Source organism: Myotis lucifugus, unplaced genomic scaffold, assembly GCF_000147115.1.
Source record: "Myotis lucifugus unplaced genomic scaffold, Myoluc2.0 scaffold_23, whole genome shotgun sequence".
NCBI lineage: Eukaryota > Metazoa > Chordata > Mammalia > Chiroptera > Vespertilionidae > Myotis > Myotis lucifugus.
In genome coordinates this window covers 950,579-967,540 of record NW_005871071.1, presented here as the reverse complement: position 1 = coordinate 967,540, position 16,962 = coordinate 950,579, and the positions used below count along the sequence as shown (strand labels likewise).

The 16,962-nt window shown below is 39.0% G+C and overlaps 1 protein-coding gene across 1 annotated transcript in view; it reads right to left on the bottom strand.

Annotated features, from left to right (window-relative positions):
- Positions 1 to 16,962, bottom strand: part of ALDH1A2 (aldehyde dehydrogenase 1 family member A2) — a 51,637-nt gene that overhangs the window by 25,545 nt on the left and 9,130 nt on the right. Inside the window, exons 4-6 of the mRNA XM_006085903.2 lie at positions 13,136 to 13,197; positions 10,979 to 11,107; positions 10,741 to 10,854 (exon numbers count right to left, since the gene is read on the bottom strand). Coding sequence (XP_006085965.1) covers positions 10,741 to 10,854; positions 10,979 to 11,107; positions 13,136 to 13,197 — 305 coding nt within the window. The remainder of the gene's footprint in view (positions 1 to 10,740; positions 10,855 to 10,978; positions 11,108 to 13,135; positions 13,198 to 16,962) is intronic.

The window sequence follows — 16,962 nt, the reverse complement described above, 5'->3', positions numbered from 1 at the left end:
ACAGCAGGAGAGGTGGGATTTGATCCAAGGTCAGTTGAACCCAGCCCCCTTCTATTATTATTTCACACTTTCCTAAGCATAAATTGCTCTATAAATTTCATTTAAAAATAAACAGAAAGCAATGACAATATTTATTGACACTTTCCTAAGAACCATGCCCTGTTTAAACACCTTAGGTACTCTAACTTATTTCAGCCTCAAAACCCATGAATTAGGTACAATCACCATTTATCTGTGGATGGCAATCTGAGAGCTGGAAATTTTTAAATAACATGTAATGTGAACAACTTCACACAATCATTATAGAGGTTTAAATTATGTCTAGTTTTCTGATATGAATATGACATCTTATTTAATCTTAACTGCTTTTGTATGATTTGAAGACTGTGTTTGGAATTTCTTATTGAAAAAGTGACAGTTTCCTCTAGTTTTTGTTGTTGTTTTTCTTTTCGGTTTTTTTGTTTTTGTGTTTGGGTTTTTTTTTCTTTTTTTTAGAAAAGTATGGTGTGATGAAGCATTCTTTCAAGCTTTCATATTAGTAAAAGAATGAGGAGTACTCTATTTTCCTTTAAGAGACTCTAAATAAATGATTGAAAGACACTAATTCAAGCTGAACTACATTAAAGTTCTTAACTTCCTAAATCATTTTAAATTCTATGAGGTGTCCGTTGACCATTAGATTAATTATTAACTATTTAGCGTAGTTATTACCTTTGCTTATGATAAGCCACTGGCTAGTTTTGTTGATGAAAATTAACTTGGCCTGAATGTAGGTGAGAGTTATATCATCTGAGGATTAGAAAGATGACTTATAAGACATAGGTATAGAGGCAAACCTAATTTCTGCACACTTCTGTGTTTCTTAAATATTAAATGCTTTCACTAGAACACTGGGATTATGTGTTTAGCAATCACCGAACATCTGGTGTCCAGCATTGGCTCAATCCACCGAGTGTCCGGGGCACTAGGAAATCAGACACACACCAACGCCTCAACATGTCCCATCTGTCATAATTTAGGTCCTTAGGGCTTTTATTTTCCAACCTCTATAAGGCTTTTCACTTCCAGAGGAAACTTTTAAGGTTACACACTGAATCAGTATCAAATCTACAGCTCTGGAATGCAAATGCCTGCTAAAAGTAGAGCTGCCTGAAACGAAAAGAAAAAGAAAACTGCATTTGTTCCTGGAAGGCAACAGTGAAACCTAATCTCCCATTTTACATTCCAGCCGAATATGTATTGAGCTTTTTCAAAGTGCTGGTCCTTAATGTCAGGCATGGGAAATGGTTCTGAGAATTGAACGGTACCACTATTTGTTGATTATCTGCCAATATTAAGCAACACACTACTCACAAGGGTCCCTGGCTGGGGTTCCTCCAAGTCCTTTTGGTACTTTCGTTCCCACACCTCTACGATTTCATTTTCTCCAAAGAGAAAAGGAAATAAGCCCACATTTTCCCAGTTGTGAATATTAACTATAGAATTAAGGTGTAGAATTATCTTTGTCTTAGAGATTATTTTTGCATGAAGTAGCTTTTCATTTAAATTTAAATATCTTCAACTAGCAATACTTCTCCTTTATGCACAGACACAGTTAAAAGGCACATTGAGCAAGGTAATTTTAGTTCTATCCTTCATCTTTGAAAACATCTTCGAAATCAGGAAATGTGTAAGTAAAGTGATGCAGAACAAGTTTTCTCTTCCTTCACACTCCCATACACACCCCACAATATTAGTTACATCTTCACAGTAACTAACGTTCAATCACCCGGATCAGACTGAATCATACAAGTTCTCTAAGGTCTAGCATAGTACTTGACATTTCATAAGTGCTCAATAAATGTTTGTGGAATTGATTTAAGAAAGTTTAGGTTTAAAACTTCAGGTCCTATATCCCAGAATGTCAGATGGAAACACAATATATCCAATAAGATTTAAAGATGCTAAAGTAAATTTTAGGGGGAAAGGGGTGAGTTAGAACAACAACCTTTCAGAATGAGAAACTTTTGACCACGATTTGAACAAAACCTGTTCCACTGAGAGACAGTCCTTGTTTTTAATGGCTCCCTCTTCCCAGGGGGTGCTGTACAGCCCCTCGGCCAGAGAGGCAGTGCGGCACTGGGATTTGGAGCACAGTCTCGCTATGACTCTCAGAGCTACAACTGACTAGCAGGTGACCATGGGCAGGTAATTTAACCTCTCCCCAGCCACACTGTGCTCACCTGTGAAGATGTAGTGAGATGATATATGCAAAGTATTTAGAGGGTATCTGGCACACTGGAGGTGCTCAATCAATACTGGCTATTAATAACCACAATTAAAACCTTAAATGCTTTTTTAAAAATCATCCTTTTCTAACAGCACTACTGAGATGTAATTCACATACCATAAAAGCCACCTTTTAATGTGGATGATTCAATGATTTTTCAGTACATTCAGAGAGCTATGCAACCGTCACAACGGCTGCAATCTAATTCCAGAACATTCATCACTTAAAAAATACACCCCGTGCCCACCAGCAGTCACTGCCATCCTGCCCTCCTTTCAGCTCCCGGGTAACTGCTATTCTCCTTTCTCTCTATAAATTTGCCTATTCTAGCATTTCATATAAATAGGATCATACAATCTGTGGTCTTTTAGGACTGGTTGCTTTCATTTAGCATCATGTTTTTAAGGTTCATCTATGTTGTAGTATGTGTGAGTGCTTCATTCCTTTTCTATGGCTGAACTGGGAGCCCAGTGCGCGATTCGAAATCGCATGGCGCTGCCCACCTTCTGGTCTGGCCCTGCCTCCCTCCCCGGGCCCCGCAGCAGCCACAGCCACTGCCTGTCCGGCCCTGCCTCCCTCTCCGGTCCTTGAAGCAGCCGCGGCCCCTGCTGATCAGGCCCTCCTCCAGCGCAGGCACATGGAGGCCCCTGCTGCCCCGCCCCCAACTCTGCACGTGCAACCCCCTCCTGTCCAGTTGATAGATAGATAATATCCCATTGAATTAGCATATTTATTATAAATATATAGATTATATAGATAGATTTGATGGACATGTGGGTTGTTTGTACTTTTTGGCAATTAAGAATAACATTTTTGTAAGTTTCTGTGTGGTATTAAGATTTTGTCAAATGGTGTGTTTTCTGTGTGTATGGAGATGATTGTGTGATTTCTGTCCTTTAATATATCAATATGGAGTATTCCATCGATTAATTTTTGGATGTTAAACCAACATTGCATTCTTGGGATAAATCCCATTTGGTCATGGTGTATAATCATTTTTATATGTCACTGAACTCTGTTTTCTAGTATTTTGTATCTATAATTTATAAAGAATGTTGGTGTATAGTTTTCATGTAATATCTTTGTTGGGAAGGTCTCTACACTTTGGTTTCAATTTTTTTTTTTTTACCAAGAATGCTTTTCAAAGGCTTGACTTGCAGCATCTTATTTTCAAGCCTCACCACCTTTCTTCCCAATGCCCACTCTATTCTATACTCTCTAGACGCTAGGTGTTTCCTGACACTGATCCTTTCCCCAAGCCACCCCATGTATTCATATCCTATAAGGCCTATGTTAAATCCCTCTTTCTCTTCAAGCCTTCACAGGCCATCCAACCCCCAGAAACCTTGCCCTTTTGGGGATACTGATGTCATGTTACAAACTAACATTTGCTTAACTGCTTACAATTTACAAAACTCATATTGCATTTAATTCTCATAATCCTGAGAAATACATGTGTTTACTATTATTAAGCCAATTTTGTACAGAATGAAGGGGCTGGTCCATGATTGCATAGCTATAAAGTAAAAGATATTAAACCCTAAGCTTCTGGTGGCAAGAAGGAAAGTGCTCCATTTGATATATTACCTTCTAGCTTTGAGATTAAGCATTTACTTCTCAAATTCAGTCTTCCCCCCTTCATGTAGTAACAAATATTTATAATGCATGCTGACTACACAGCATGTACTACTTGAGGTAGTGAGGAGAAGGCCTACAGGATAGACTCCAAAGAGACTGCTACCCCCCACTTAAATTTACCTATATAACCCAAAACTCTCATCTTCTGAAACTAAAGCTAAAAAATAACACTAAACTGATAAGCAAATTAACTCACTCAATAATATTAAAAATGAATTACTTATGGGACTAAGGTACTTTTAAAATATTCTGTACTAAGTAAACCAAGAACTTTTCTGAATCTAATTGCCTTTAGAGTTGTATTCTTAAGACTTTAATTATTTCGACTGAAGTAAATAAATTTGTAACCTCATTGACTATAATATATCCAATATGAGTCAATGATAAACCATGAGAATAAGTGATCTGTCTGAAACCTAGAGAAAGAAATCAAAGAATAATATCAAAAGTAGTGAAGCAATGCAATGGGGCATCTGCTTCTGGCCATAGTGAAGTAACTAGCGCTGGGCTTGCCCTTCACTGTGAACAACTAGAACACAGATGAATTTCTTCCTTCAAACAGGACGTCAGGCAGTATGGGACTGTGATTGCAGAGATAAGAGAAACAAATAAGGAAAGACCTTTCCGCCAGAAGACTTTCTAGATTGTAGCCTGGGGAAGCTGAAGTAGAACAGGGTGGTCTCACTGAACTGATGAAATAGATCAGAGTTTTCAGAGGCTGAGGTGGCTGAAATGTGAAGAGCTTAGTACCGGAAGGAGAGAATGAGGTCCAGAAATGTGCATGGCAGTCCCCTTGAGTCCTTGGGGGGAGGCTCCATGAAACTAGGTAAAGAACTAAGACCAGGTCATCTGCTGCTGAATAAACGCAGAGCTCCTACAGGGCTGGGAGATATCTGAGTTCTGACCAGCCAGAGTGGAAAAGACCTTGAACACTGGGAGCATTCAGTAGAAGCCCCAGAAGGACCTCAACTTAGTAATCTCAGTGAATTTTTGTATGTTAGAAAAAGATAAACTAGCCTTAACAAAGCTTAAAATTAAGTGTCAAAAAAGTCAAGTTGTGCTTAACCACCTATTAGGGAAAAAAGAGCCCAGCACTGTTTAAAGAGTAACAACAAAACCTACTGTTCAATAATGTAATGGTCACAATGTTCAGCATCCTTTCAAAAAGTAACAGATATGAGAAAGCTTATATATACACACTCGTATAACATAAAGGTCAATGTTTTCCAAATTTGATGAAAACCATAAACTCATATTCAATGAACCTCAACTAAGGAAAAAAATCTACAGAATCTCAATTGTTGAAAAACAGTAAAAATATAATATCTTAAAACGGCCAGAGAAAAAACATTATGTACAGTAAAACAAAGAATGACTAATTTTTCATTAGAAACAATGTAAGTCAGAAAAAACACACAGAATGACATATTTAAAGTGTTGAAGTAAAATCAAAGAAAGTAAAAACTGTCAAATCAGAATTCTATTTTCAGAAAAACATCATAAAAAATAAAAACACTTTCAGACAAACAAAAGCTGAGAAAATGCATCAATAACAGACCTGAAGTATAAGAAATGTTAAAGATCTTTACACAGGAAGAAAATTATATCAGAAAAAAACTTGGGTCTACACTAAAAAAAAAGGAGAGGGACAGAAATGGAAAGTATGTGAGTAAATGTAAAATAATTTTGTTTTCCCGTTTTTAAAATTTTTCAAAAAGCTGACTGAACAAAAAGAGTAGCAAGGTTCTCTGTAAGGTGTATAATATATGTAGTAGCAAATTAAAGGACAAAAATAGCATAAAGGACAAGATAAGAAATGGAAGAATTCTGTTGTACAGTTATTATACTACTAGAGACCCAGTGCACAAAATTTGTAGGGGCTGGAGGGGGGGCATGCCTCAGCCAGCCTGCACCCTCTTGCAGTCCGGGACCTTTCAGGAGATGTCCGCCTAAGCCGGCAGTTGGACATCCCTCTCGCAGTCTGGGACCCCTCGCTCCTTACCGCCTGCCTGCTCACTGCCCCTTATTGCTTGGCTCGCTGCTCCTTAGCATTGCCACAGAGGCGGGAGAGGCTCCCGCCACCATCGCTGTGCTCACCAGCCATGAGCCCAGCTTCTGGCTGAGCGGCGCTCCCCCTTTGGGAGTGCACTGACCACCAGGGGGTAGCCCCTGCATTGAGCATCTGCCCCCTGGTGGTCAGTGTGCATCATAGCGACCGGTCGTTCTAGTTGTTCCACCGTAACGGTCGCTTAGGCTTTTATCATATAGATGTATGAAGTAACATAATACCATTTAGTGGTAGACTCTGGTTAAGATGTATATTATAATACTGAAGCAAACACTTTAAAAAGAGGCATAACTAATAATCCAAAATAGAAGATAAAATAGAGTACTCAATTCATCCAAGAGAAGGTAGAAAAAGAGGAAAAAGGAACAAAACACCAGATGGGACAAGTAGAAAACAAAAATCAGGATGGGATATTTAAATGCAACCATATCAATAATTCATTTCATATTAAACAACAACCAAAAATGGACACAGAAAAGTACATATTGTATTATTCCATTGATATGAAATTCTAGACTAGGCAAAATGAATAAAAAGAAGTAGCAGTTGCCTGGGACCAAGGGTGTTAGTCACAAGGAGGCATGAGAAATCTTTTAGGGTATGGAAAAATTCTATATCTTGATCGTTTCATGAGTGTGTACATTTGGTACTTATATGGGTGCATTTTTGTTGGATGTAAATGATAATTCAATAAAGTATTTATAAAAGTTAAAAGAAAAACTTAAATGTCAAAACAGATTTGAACCAAGCAGCCTGGAAGCAAGCATTATGTTCTTACTGATTCACTACGCCACATCTTGTCTGGCCAAAAAGATTAAGTCACCCATTCAACTAAGTTTCCAATACATGCTATTGTGGCTTTAAAAAAAAGGTGCTCAGTTTTTGGATTAAAATATCTTTGGAAGAAAAAGTTAAATGCCTAGAAATTAATTGATCAAGAAATGTGTAAGACCTTTATGATGACATTGGTGATGAACATGACGGGACAAATAAGAGATTTACACCATGTTCCTACATGAGAAGTCAATCTTGTGGCTAAAGTACTTACCCTCAATTTAATATAAACGGGTAATGTAACACCAGTCCAAATTCCAATGAGAGATTTTTGGGGAAGAAGGAAAGGTGCTTAGAAAATGGATTTGAAATTTTATCTGAAAGAATGGGCAAGAATAGCCAAAAGGTTTTGAGAAACCGTATAACAGGGTGTCTTGCCTACCACACTGCAACACATCTTTTATAATCTAGTAATTAAAGCAATCTGGCACCAGTGAAAGAATAGACAGATAAAATTTTGAGTCTCAAAACAGAAACATGAATATATGGAAATTTATCATATACTGTTAATGTTTTATTCAAATGAGCTGCAAAGGGATAGATTGTTTAATAAATGGTGTGGAAGGAACTGAACACTCATTTATAAAAAAAATAAACTTAGACCTCTTCTTTCATTATTTATGAAAATAAATTCCAACCAGATTAAAGATTTAAACAAAAACAAAGCCATAAAGGTACTGAAAGAAAACGTTAAGGGCCATTTGTATAATCTTGAAGAGGATCTTTAAAGATGACAGGAAGCCCAGAAGCCATTAAGAGAAAGGCTGAAAGATATGACTGTATACAAATTTAAAACCTGTGCATGACAACTCTTTTTTAAAAAAAATTAGAAAGCAACTAACACACTGAGAATATTTGTAAATTCTACAAGAAACAGAAGATTAACACAATATATAAAAAGATCTCAAAAATAAAACCATTGCTCTAATGCATTCTTGGTGATAAGCACGTTAATATATAAATATCCTTTTGTTTTGCAATTCCACTTCTAAAACATATCAAACAGAATATATATATATATTTGTCTTAGATCTCCAAGAATTTTTATTTCAATAGTATGTGTAATAGGCTGTGTAAAAAAGTGAAAAAATATAAATGTACATGAATGAGTGTTACACTGTATTAAACTATGATAGACTGATGCAAAAGTATTCTTGCAGCTATTAAAAAAGAATGAAGGTGATCTATAGAGGCTGACATATAAAGTCTGATATCTCATTTTATATATTATGAACTCATTTTTATTAAAAATTATCATATAGCCAAGACTCTCAACTGACTCAACCAGGACCATTGGTTGGTTAATGAGAATAAAGTTAAAGCATAGGGAAAGATACTTTAAGTACTTCATTTTAGTTTTAAGAATATGTACACTCACTCTGCAATCTTTGGATATAGGATCAAGGACTTTTCTTTAACTAGGGGTAGACCTGTCCTTTCTTAGTAAACTATATCCTTAAAATATTGTTTAAGATTTCTGGTTTCAGTTTCTTTAAAATGCAGTGAGGACTTAAAAACATTTGCAAAGCAATCCAGGTGCACACTCTATCTAGATTTATATATTTATATTCCCCCCTGATCTTTTGCACCCACTCTTCATTGACTGCAGTTTTTCTAAGCATCTAGCCCTTAGCAAATCTTTTCAACACATTAGACTTAGTTGAAATAGGAATAATAACTCTCTTTCATGCTCACATTTTGGGTTGTTTCACTGAAATTTCAAAATTACTATAGTGAATACAACTAAAATAAAAGGTTGACAAACATAAAACAGTGTGTACTATAAATTAACATCAGGTTTATTAATCAATTAATTTCTTGTTAAATATGTTCACATCTGTCAGCTTAACCAAGTACCATTAACTGTTTCAGCTGATATACTCAAGTCCCTAGACCTGTGCTGTCCAATATAAAGCACTTGAGCCCAGCTGGCATTGCGCAGTGGTTGAGCGTCAACCTATGAACTAGGAGGTCATGTCTGATTCCCAGTCAGTGCACATGTCCAGGTTTTGGGCTCAATCACCAGTGTGGGGTGTGCAGGCAGCAGCCGATCAATGATTGTCTCTCACCATAGGTGTTTCTAACTCTATCTCCCTCTCCCTCTCTGAAATAAATAAAAATATCTTTTTAAAAATAATAATAAAGCACTTGAAAAGTCAAAATGTGAATTGAGATGTGCTGTAAATGTAAACTATATACCAGATTTTGAAGACTTCATAATGAAAAAAGAATGTAAACTACTGTGATAATGATTTTTATAATGATCATAAATTGAAATGATAATATGGAAATACCAGATTAAATAAAATTGCCCAGCTGGCGTGGCTCAGTGGTTGAGCATTGACTTATGAACCATGAGGTCACAGTTCAATTCCCGGTCAGGGCAAATGCCCAGGTTTTAGGCTTGATCTCCAGTGGGGGGCATGCAAGAGGCAGCCAATCAATGACTTTCTCTCATCATTGATGTTTCTGTCTCTCTCCCTCTCCATTCCTCTCTGAAATCATATATAACTAAAATTATATAACTATAAATATATAACTAAAATTAATTAACTTAAAATATTTCATGTGGCTAATAGCACATTTTAAATTACAAATGTTGCTCTCATTATATTTCTATTAGGTAGCACTGCTCTAGACCTGCAAACATCCTTTGTTTGATGATGATGTCATCTGTAAAGTTCTGCTTGGTAAAGTGAGTCAGATTATCTTTTATCACCTCTGTTATCTCAACCCAAGACATTTTGGGGTAACATTTTATTATAAACCCTCTAAGCAAACTTGTGACTCCATATCAGCCAGGGATCAAAAAACAATGGCTCAGGGGCCAAATTTGGCCCCTTGCCTATCCAGTATGGCTCACAAGCTAAGAACAGTTTTTGTGACTTTAAATGGTTGGAAAACAAATTTTGAAAAGATTCATATTTTGTGAGGCATAAACATTATATGAAATTCAAATTTCAGTATCTTACCTAATAATAGACAAACATGTAAATTGACTGTCCCTCCGCTATGCTCACTAGCCAATCAGGAGAGTATGCAAATTAACCCAACAAAGATGGTGGTTAATTTGCATATGTAGGCACCAAGTGGCAGAGCAAAGACTGAAGGCGGAGCGAAGACTGAAGGCTCCGGCCGGAGCGAAGGCCTGGGTCCCGGGTGCCGGAGGAAAACCGGCCGGCAGCCAGGGGAAGGGAAGGCCTATTGCACGAATCTCTTCGTGCAACGGGCCTCTAGTCTTTCAATAAAGCTTTATGGGCCTATAGCCATGCTCAGCTTATATACTGCCTGTGGCTACTTGGTGCTACAAGGGCATAGTTGAGTAGCTGCATCAGAGACTGTAGTGCCTGCAAAGTCTACACTACTTATCACCTGGCCTTTTTACAGAAAAAAGCTTGCTGACCCCTGCTCTATATCATCCCTTATGACTCATGGGCATTGGTAGTTGCCAGTTGCATCTACAGGATCTGGTGGAAATAAACAGAAGAGAACACTTCCCATTTTAATCTCTACCAGAGATTAGTTTAATTTCCAGCTTCTTAACTGGCTTCTGCCATTATTGTTCTTGACTCAAGAGAATGTCCAGAAACCCAGTCATTGGGAAAGTCTCTTCTGAAATAGTTTTTTATTTGTTTTTGCCTCTGTATTCCTTTTATTTCAAAAGATGATAGGGTTTTGTTTACTTGTCTGAGACAGGTTTTACACAGATGGCATCACACAGAAAAAGATCAGGGGTCTGTAGCCTCACTGGTCAACATGTGCCTTTACTTTGAGATTCGCCAGTATCCCAGCTATGACACCAATGATGTCCTTGGACGGCTTAGGTGCTCACTGCTCCTTTGGTGACCAGCCTCTGAGTAACATTTCCTGTTTCTTTTAAACCCTCTATCATGTGCAGGATTGTTCAACCCATGGTTTCCCAGGTACCTACCTCAGTAGACCCTGTGAACGCAATCTTGTCTATGCCAATGTGAGAAGCTATTGCTGCCCCAGCCGTTGGCCCATATCCTGGCAAAATATTGACGACTCCTGGTGGAAAGCCAGCCTAACAAAACAGAATGGGAGGAAGGGTGGCTTGTGAGGGCTGAAGAAGCAGGTGAAATCAGATATGCTCCGATAGGCACCAACCGTACGGAGCAGGGGCCGCTTCTGAGGGCGGCTTCTCTTACCTCCTTGATGAGGGCTCCCATGTAGAGTGCGCTGAGTGGTGTTTGCTCTGCTGGTTTAATAACTACCGTATTGCCACAGCACAGAGCTGGAGCAATTTTCCAGGCAAACATCAGCAGGGGGAAGTTCCACTGAAAGGAAAAAACCCGCGGTTGATAGATGAAAAAATATCCCTCCGCTACTTTGTTTTCAAGCTGTGACTTCTCAGATTTCTCAGACTACTCCTCAACATAAATCTTGTGCCACCACAAAGTGTAGATGTTTGGATTTTTTAAATTACTTCATTAAGAATAAAATAGGACTGGCCTTGAAAATCCAAATGACTATATTCCAACCACCCAGCAAAGGAAATCACACAGTGAAAAGAGAGTCTTTGTTTTTCTTTGTTTTGGTTTTTCATTGTTGTTATTTTATATGTTTTTAAAACTAGACTTTGGTTCCAGTAAGTTCTTGTGTATGAAGCCTTTTTCTTGCATTTGTGATTTTTGTACCAGGGATTTCAGACGGGTATGAAAGCTCTCCAGTGTGGAAGAACTAGAAGAGACTATTCCAGCTGTGAATTATATTTAAGTCAATGCGTATTTCAAGGCCGTGCCTTTTACTTATATATATATATATATATGTATTATCACAATAACATGATTATAAAAATAGAGTGCATCCTTGCTTTTGGAGTACGCAAAAATCTTAGTTTGTTTTCTTTCCGCTGCAAAATAAGCTAATGGAGACTAAAAAATATATGTATCTGAATTTGGGGCCAAAAATGATTTTAAAAGAATATTGAGCTTGCATTGTCCTAAGCACAGGCATGAGCCTCAGGACTATCAGGTATTGCTGATCATTTCATTAAGAAAGAAAACAGAAATGCTGGTCCCCTGGCTTCACCGGATCACAATGTGTTTCTGCCTGAAGCATCTCAGCTGCCACCCCTGAAAGATTCTCACTGGCCCTGGCAAGCTTGCAAAAATATACAAGTGTCTTGCCTTCACCAAACACCCAATTTCTTTTCCCCTTAGTTGTTTATAAACTTGGAAGTCCACAGTGATGTTTCAATTCCATCTACAGCATATAAATCTTGGAGCGCGGTAACCGAGCGGAGTGGCTGACAGGCAGCTCTTGTCCTGTCAGTGAAAGCTGCTGCCCCGAGAGTCTGGGAAGGGCCAGGAGAGCAGGCTTCAGCTCCTGCAATTAAGGTAACAGACCTCACCCCTGCTCTGATCCAAGTGGGGTTTCCCGGGGAGGGGGCGGGTTTGGGGAGGAGGGGGGGGGCTGTTAGGAGCAGAAAAACTTAAATCAAACCTCTCATTTTCCATTTTCATTCTCTAATAAATTTCACAGTAACCCAGAGTCTATAGCTCATGAAAAGAATATTGATATCTCTAAAAAAAATTTTGCCCCCCAAGCCCAAAGAAGATCTTAACTCATTCTCTTATATTTTGAAAAGAGAAAACTCCTTGTCTACAATGTAAGAGTTTAGTTTGAGCCTCCCCTGAAATCCTGGCCGGAATGATGAGCTAGCACTGTTGGAGGACTGGATGGTGTTTTGTATAGTGCCACGGCTGTGTATGAGAGAGAGGCAGAAAAAAAGACAATGTTTAATGTTCCAATCCAAACACTAAGCACTACATCTATTTCCCTTTACAAGACACACAACAGCCCGGCATGGTTTCAATTATGACCGTGACGTTAATGGTACTGCTGTGTCTTCTGTAGAGTCTTCTATCTAGATTCTTGTGAAAAGAAACAGTGAGAAAGAATGGGATTAAAAGACCATATAAAACAATATGCCTGGAAAGATGGTGAGTCACAGTTTTAAAAAATAAACAAGCAAATATAACAAAGCATTAATTTTCCATAAGCTGAATGGACATCCATAACCCAGGGTAGGTTATTAATACATTGGGCTTGGCTTTGCTTATTTTAATCATGAGAATTCCATGACTTGAGAACTCAACTCCTGGTAACGGAGCTGAAACCCTATTAACCTGTTCAAATAAGCATTTGCAGGGAGGCTGTTAAAGATATGTCAACAACATGAGCTCGGTTTTTTTTCCCCCCAGTAATGGAAAACACACATCACTGAGATCCATGTTTTATGTATCTTTTAAGAGAACTGGTTCAAATGAAAATAAATACGAAGCATGAGGATCTACACTCACCGGGATGATCTGTCCACACACTCCAATGGGTTCATGTCTTGTGAAGGTAAAATAGTCTCCATCTGAAAGAAATGAGTATGGTCACTACCAGAGAATCCAGATCAGAAGAAAAAAATGCAGAGGGAGAATTTGGGTGGCAGCAAAACCAGAAATAAAGTTGAGAAAACATCCCACTCAACCGAGTACGAAAACTGGTAGATACTTTACTTGGCCTAAAGTATCTCCGGTTATGGCTCCCAGACACCCAGAGTACTAACCTCAGAGGCAGAATGATGGACAAGTTGATGGCACTAGAAACAGTCTTGGGGGAGGAATTTTTTGGGGTGGGGGGCACTGGAAACTGGAAAATATTCACTACTAGATTTTATATTAAATATTTAAATAGTACTTATATGTAGAACACTTATTTGATTTAAAAACTGAGATACCTCAAAATTTTCAAATGCACTTCCTGAGCCCTCGGATGCAGGCATATGTAGGCCTAATTTTAAGAAGACCAAAGTCCACTTCAAAGAAAACTCCATCAATAACCCAAAGCGTCCACCCCCAAACTAGCCATGGAAACGAGGACGATTTAATAACCTTGTTTTCCTTATAGGGACAATAGGTAACTGGAATAATTATTCAGGAAAGTCAAACCAAATTCTCCTTTAGGAAAATGCCATTATGTTTATCTGAATTACGTTAAATGGCTAATTGAAATAACCAAAGAAAGAACGGCGCATTTTTTAGCATAGGGCCTTCCCTTTCTGGTCCTGGGCAAAATCTTTGTTTTTCCCTCAATTGCCAACCGTTTGGCCACTTGACTGATATGTTTTCTCTCTCAAAAGTAGTCCCTCCCGGAAAGTGAAGACACTGGGTTAACCCTCATGAAGAGCATCATGGGGGTAGGCAGGGGTGCAGGTGGGCACAGGAGGGGGTATGGGCTGGGGGAAGAGAAAATGATGTGACTGTTTATCATTATCTCTAAACACCTCTGAATCACTAATATTTATCATACAGAATTGTTTTAAATTCAAAATTATACATTTTAAAATAATTAAAGGTCGCTCTCTCTCTCTCTTTTTCCTGGACCTCTTCCCAGGATTAACAGCTATCTGTTACTGGTAGCATCCTTTTATTCCACCCCACCTCTCATTTCTTAAAATGCAAATAACATCATATTATTCAGTTTTCTATATTTTATCTTTTTTCCACTTCTTTTCACAAAAATCTAACATATTTAACTGCTGAATGTTATTCCACTGGCTCAATAATGGTACTACTTACAAATGATCCTGAGGGACACCGAGACTGCTTTCAGTTTAGGCTATCTATCTATAATAATAAAAGTGTAATATGCTAATTAGACCAGACAGCTGAATGACCTTCCGGACATCATTCCGGATTTCCTTCCGGATGAAGCTGTGGTGGCGGGGCCGAGGCAGAGGCAGTTAGGGGCAATCAGGCAGGCAGGAGAACAGTTAGGGGCAATCAGGCAGCCAGGCGAGTGGTTAGGGGTGATCAGGCAGGCAGGCTAGTGGTTAGGGGTGATCAGGCAGGCAGGCAGAGTGGTTAGGGGTGATCAGGTAGGCAGGCAGGCCAGTGGTTAGGAGTCAGCAGTCCCGGATTGCGAGAGAGATGTCCCAGATTGCAAGAGGGATGTCATGGATTGCGAGAGGGTGCAGGCCAGGCTGAGGGAACCTACCCCTCCATGCACGAATTTCATGCATTGGGCCTCTAGTATATATATATATATATATATATATATAAGTCTAAGCGACCAGTTGCTATGATGTGCACTGACCACGAGGAGACAGATGCTCAATGCAGGAGCTGCCCCTTGGTGGTCAATGCGTTCCCACAGCCAACCTCCTGTGGCCGGCCAACATCCCGCGGTCCCTCCTCCAGGCCAGCTGGCCCCGATAACTGGCAAGGCCTACGGACCCCACCTGTGCACGAATTCATGCACCAGGCCTCTAGTTATAAATAAAGCTGTAAACACTATCATTTTATACACCTTAGTTTTGTGTGCAGACGACTCAAGAATTATCATAGATGTCATTCTTTACAATAATGCCAGCTACTACCCTTCTTCAATTTATAAATCTCTGTAAAGGTGGGGTTTTTTAATGTTAATACCTTTTTATGTTTCAGATTTTTTTTCAGTAGCTATAAATGTGATGTTAGGCTCTTCTTCCAGGGAAGGTTTTCCATGGGGAGCAGTAATACCTATCAATAGGCTAAAGAGTTTCAATTCCAAGGAAATCCTTCCCAAGTAAACTCTACAGTTTGGCTAAGGTGATGGATTCAGGTGGATAATCACAAACCATAAAAATCAAGATAGAGTACAAATGGGCTGAGGAAAATATGGGAAGAGGAACTGAAGAACAACACAGGTGCTTGCTTTGGAAGCACATGTGGGAAAGTAACGGTTCAGAGGAAATCCACAAGGCACTTGTGCAAGCACAGCACGGTGACCCATAAAGCATTTCCCCGTCTACGTGCTAAGTGCTTAAGAATTTAGTGGTATTACTTATATGATTTTGAAAGTTACTGAAAAAATGAAAGAGAAGGGAAAAAGTGTAGGCAAAATCTTAAAAACTGACCTCATGAGGAACTCTGTAATTATGTCCCCAGAGAAACTGAGTGTGGGGAATGAAACTTTCCTGAATAAACAGCTCACAGACTGGACAATTAGCTAAAGGCTGGCTCAGAGAAAGGAACTGAAGAATCTTCTGTCCCTACAGTTCCTCTAAGTAGTCAATAAAGAAATACAGGCTTGGTGCTTGAATCTTCCCAACGGAGCACGGAGTGAAAGAGATAAAGGAAGGACCATAGACCTTGAATTCAGTCTGTATTCCAGTCTGGTCAGCGCAAGGTGATTCTGGACACCCCTAGTCTGATCTGGGGCCCTGGCAAACACAGTAGCTGTGCCTTCTACGTGCATCCTTGTCTAAGGCTAAAGGCACTTCAGAGGTCCTGGGTAGTACGACCCGCTCCAAAGCCCACCAAGCTTCCAGACTAAAGTTACCCAAACACCAATCGCTCAAGAGCCATCTTTATCATTTCTGCTATATCCAAGTATAACTACTCTATTACTTACTCAATCATTCTGTTAAATCAATTCATCTTTCAAATATATATACCTGGCTACTTGTTAGCATCACCTTAAAGAAAATCTGTGAAGCAACTGGTTTCATGAGTTAGCAATCTTTTCTTCTGATTTCTTCAAACCTAATAATTAAAATAAAAAACGTTCACTACTTTACTGTGTAGAGTCACCTTGCATGCTACAGGCGCCAGGTGGTGTGCTGTATTGTACTTCTCAAGTTTAAAAGTGTACACAAAGCCCCTGGGGGTCTTGTTGCAATGCAGGCTCTGAGTCAGGAAGTCTGGGGGACCTGAGACTCTGCAAGCTCCCAGGTGATGCCGGCACTTCTGACCCACAGATCACACTCTGAGCAGCGAGGTTCAATGGAACCAAGAGGGTAAATGGGAGTCGACAGGCATCGTGATGACCTACAGCCGCTTCATGCTGACTTCATTTCTGTTTATTTATTTTTGCCTCTCTGGTAACTCGACTAATTTGCCTGAAAGGAGTCTGAAGTGTAGGGGAATCTGATCAATGTTTTTAATACTTTTAAAAGAGCAAAATATGAACAAAACATATATATTTCTATGGAGCCTTACAAAATATTTCCACATTCTTATTTCATGTGCAAAACAATTTGATGAGATAAAAAAACACAGCAACTGTTATTATCAGCATTTTATAAATAGAGAACATATGGCACAGGTAGGTTAAGCTCAGAGTCATATAACTGGTTAAATTGTGGCTCCTGGAC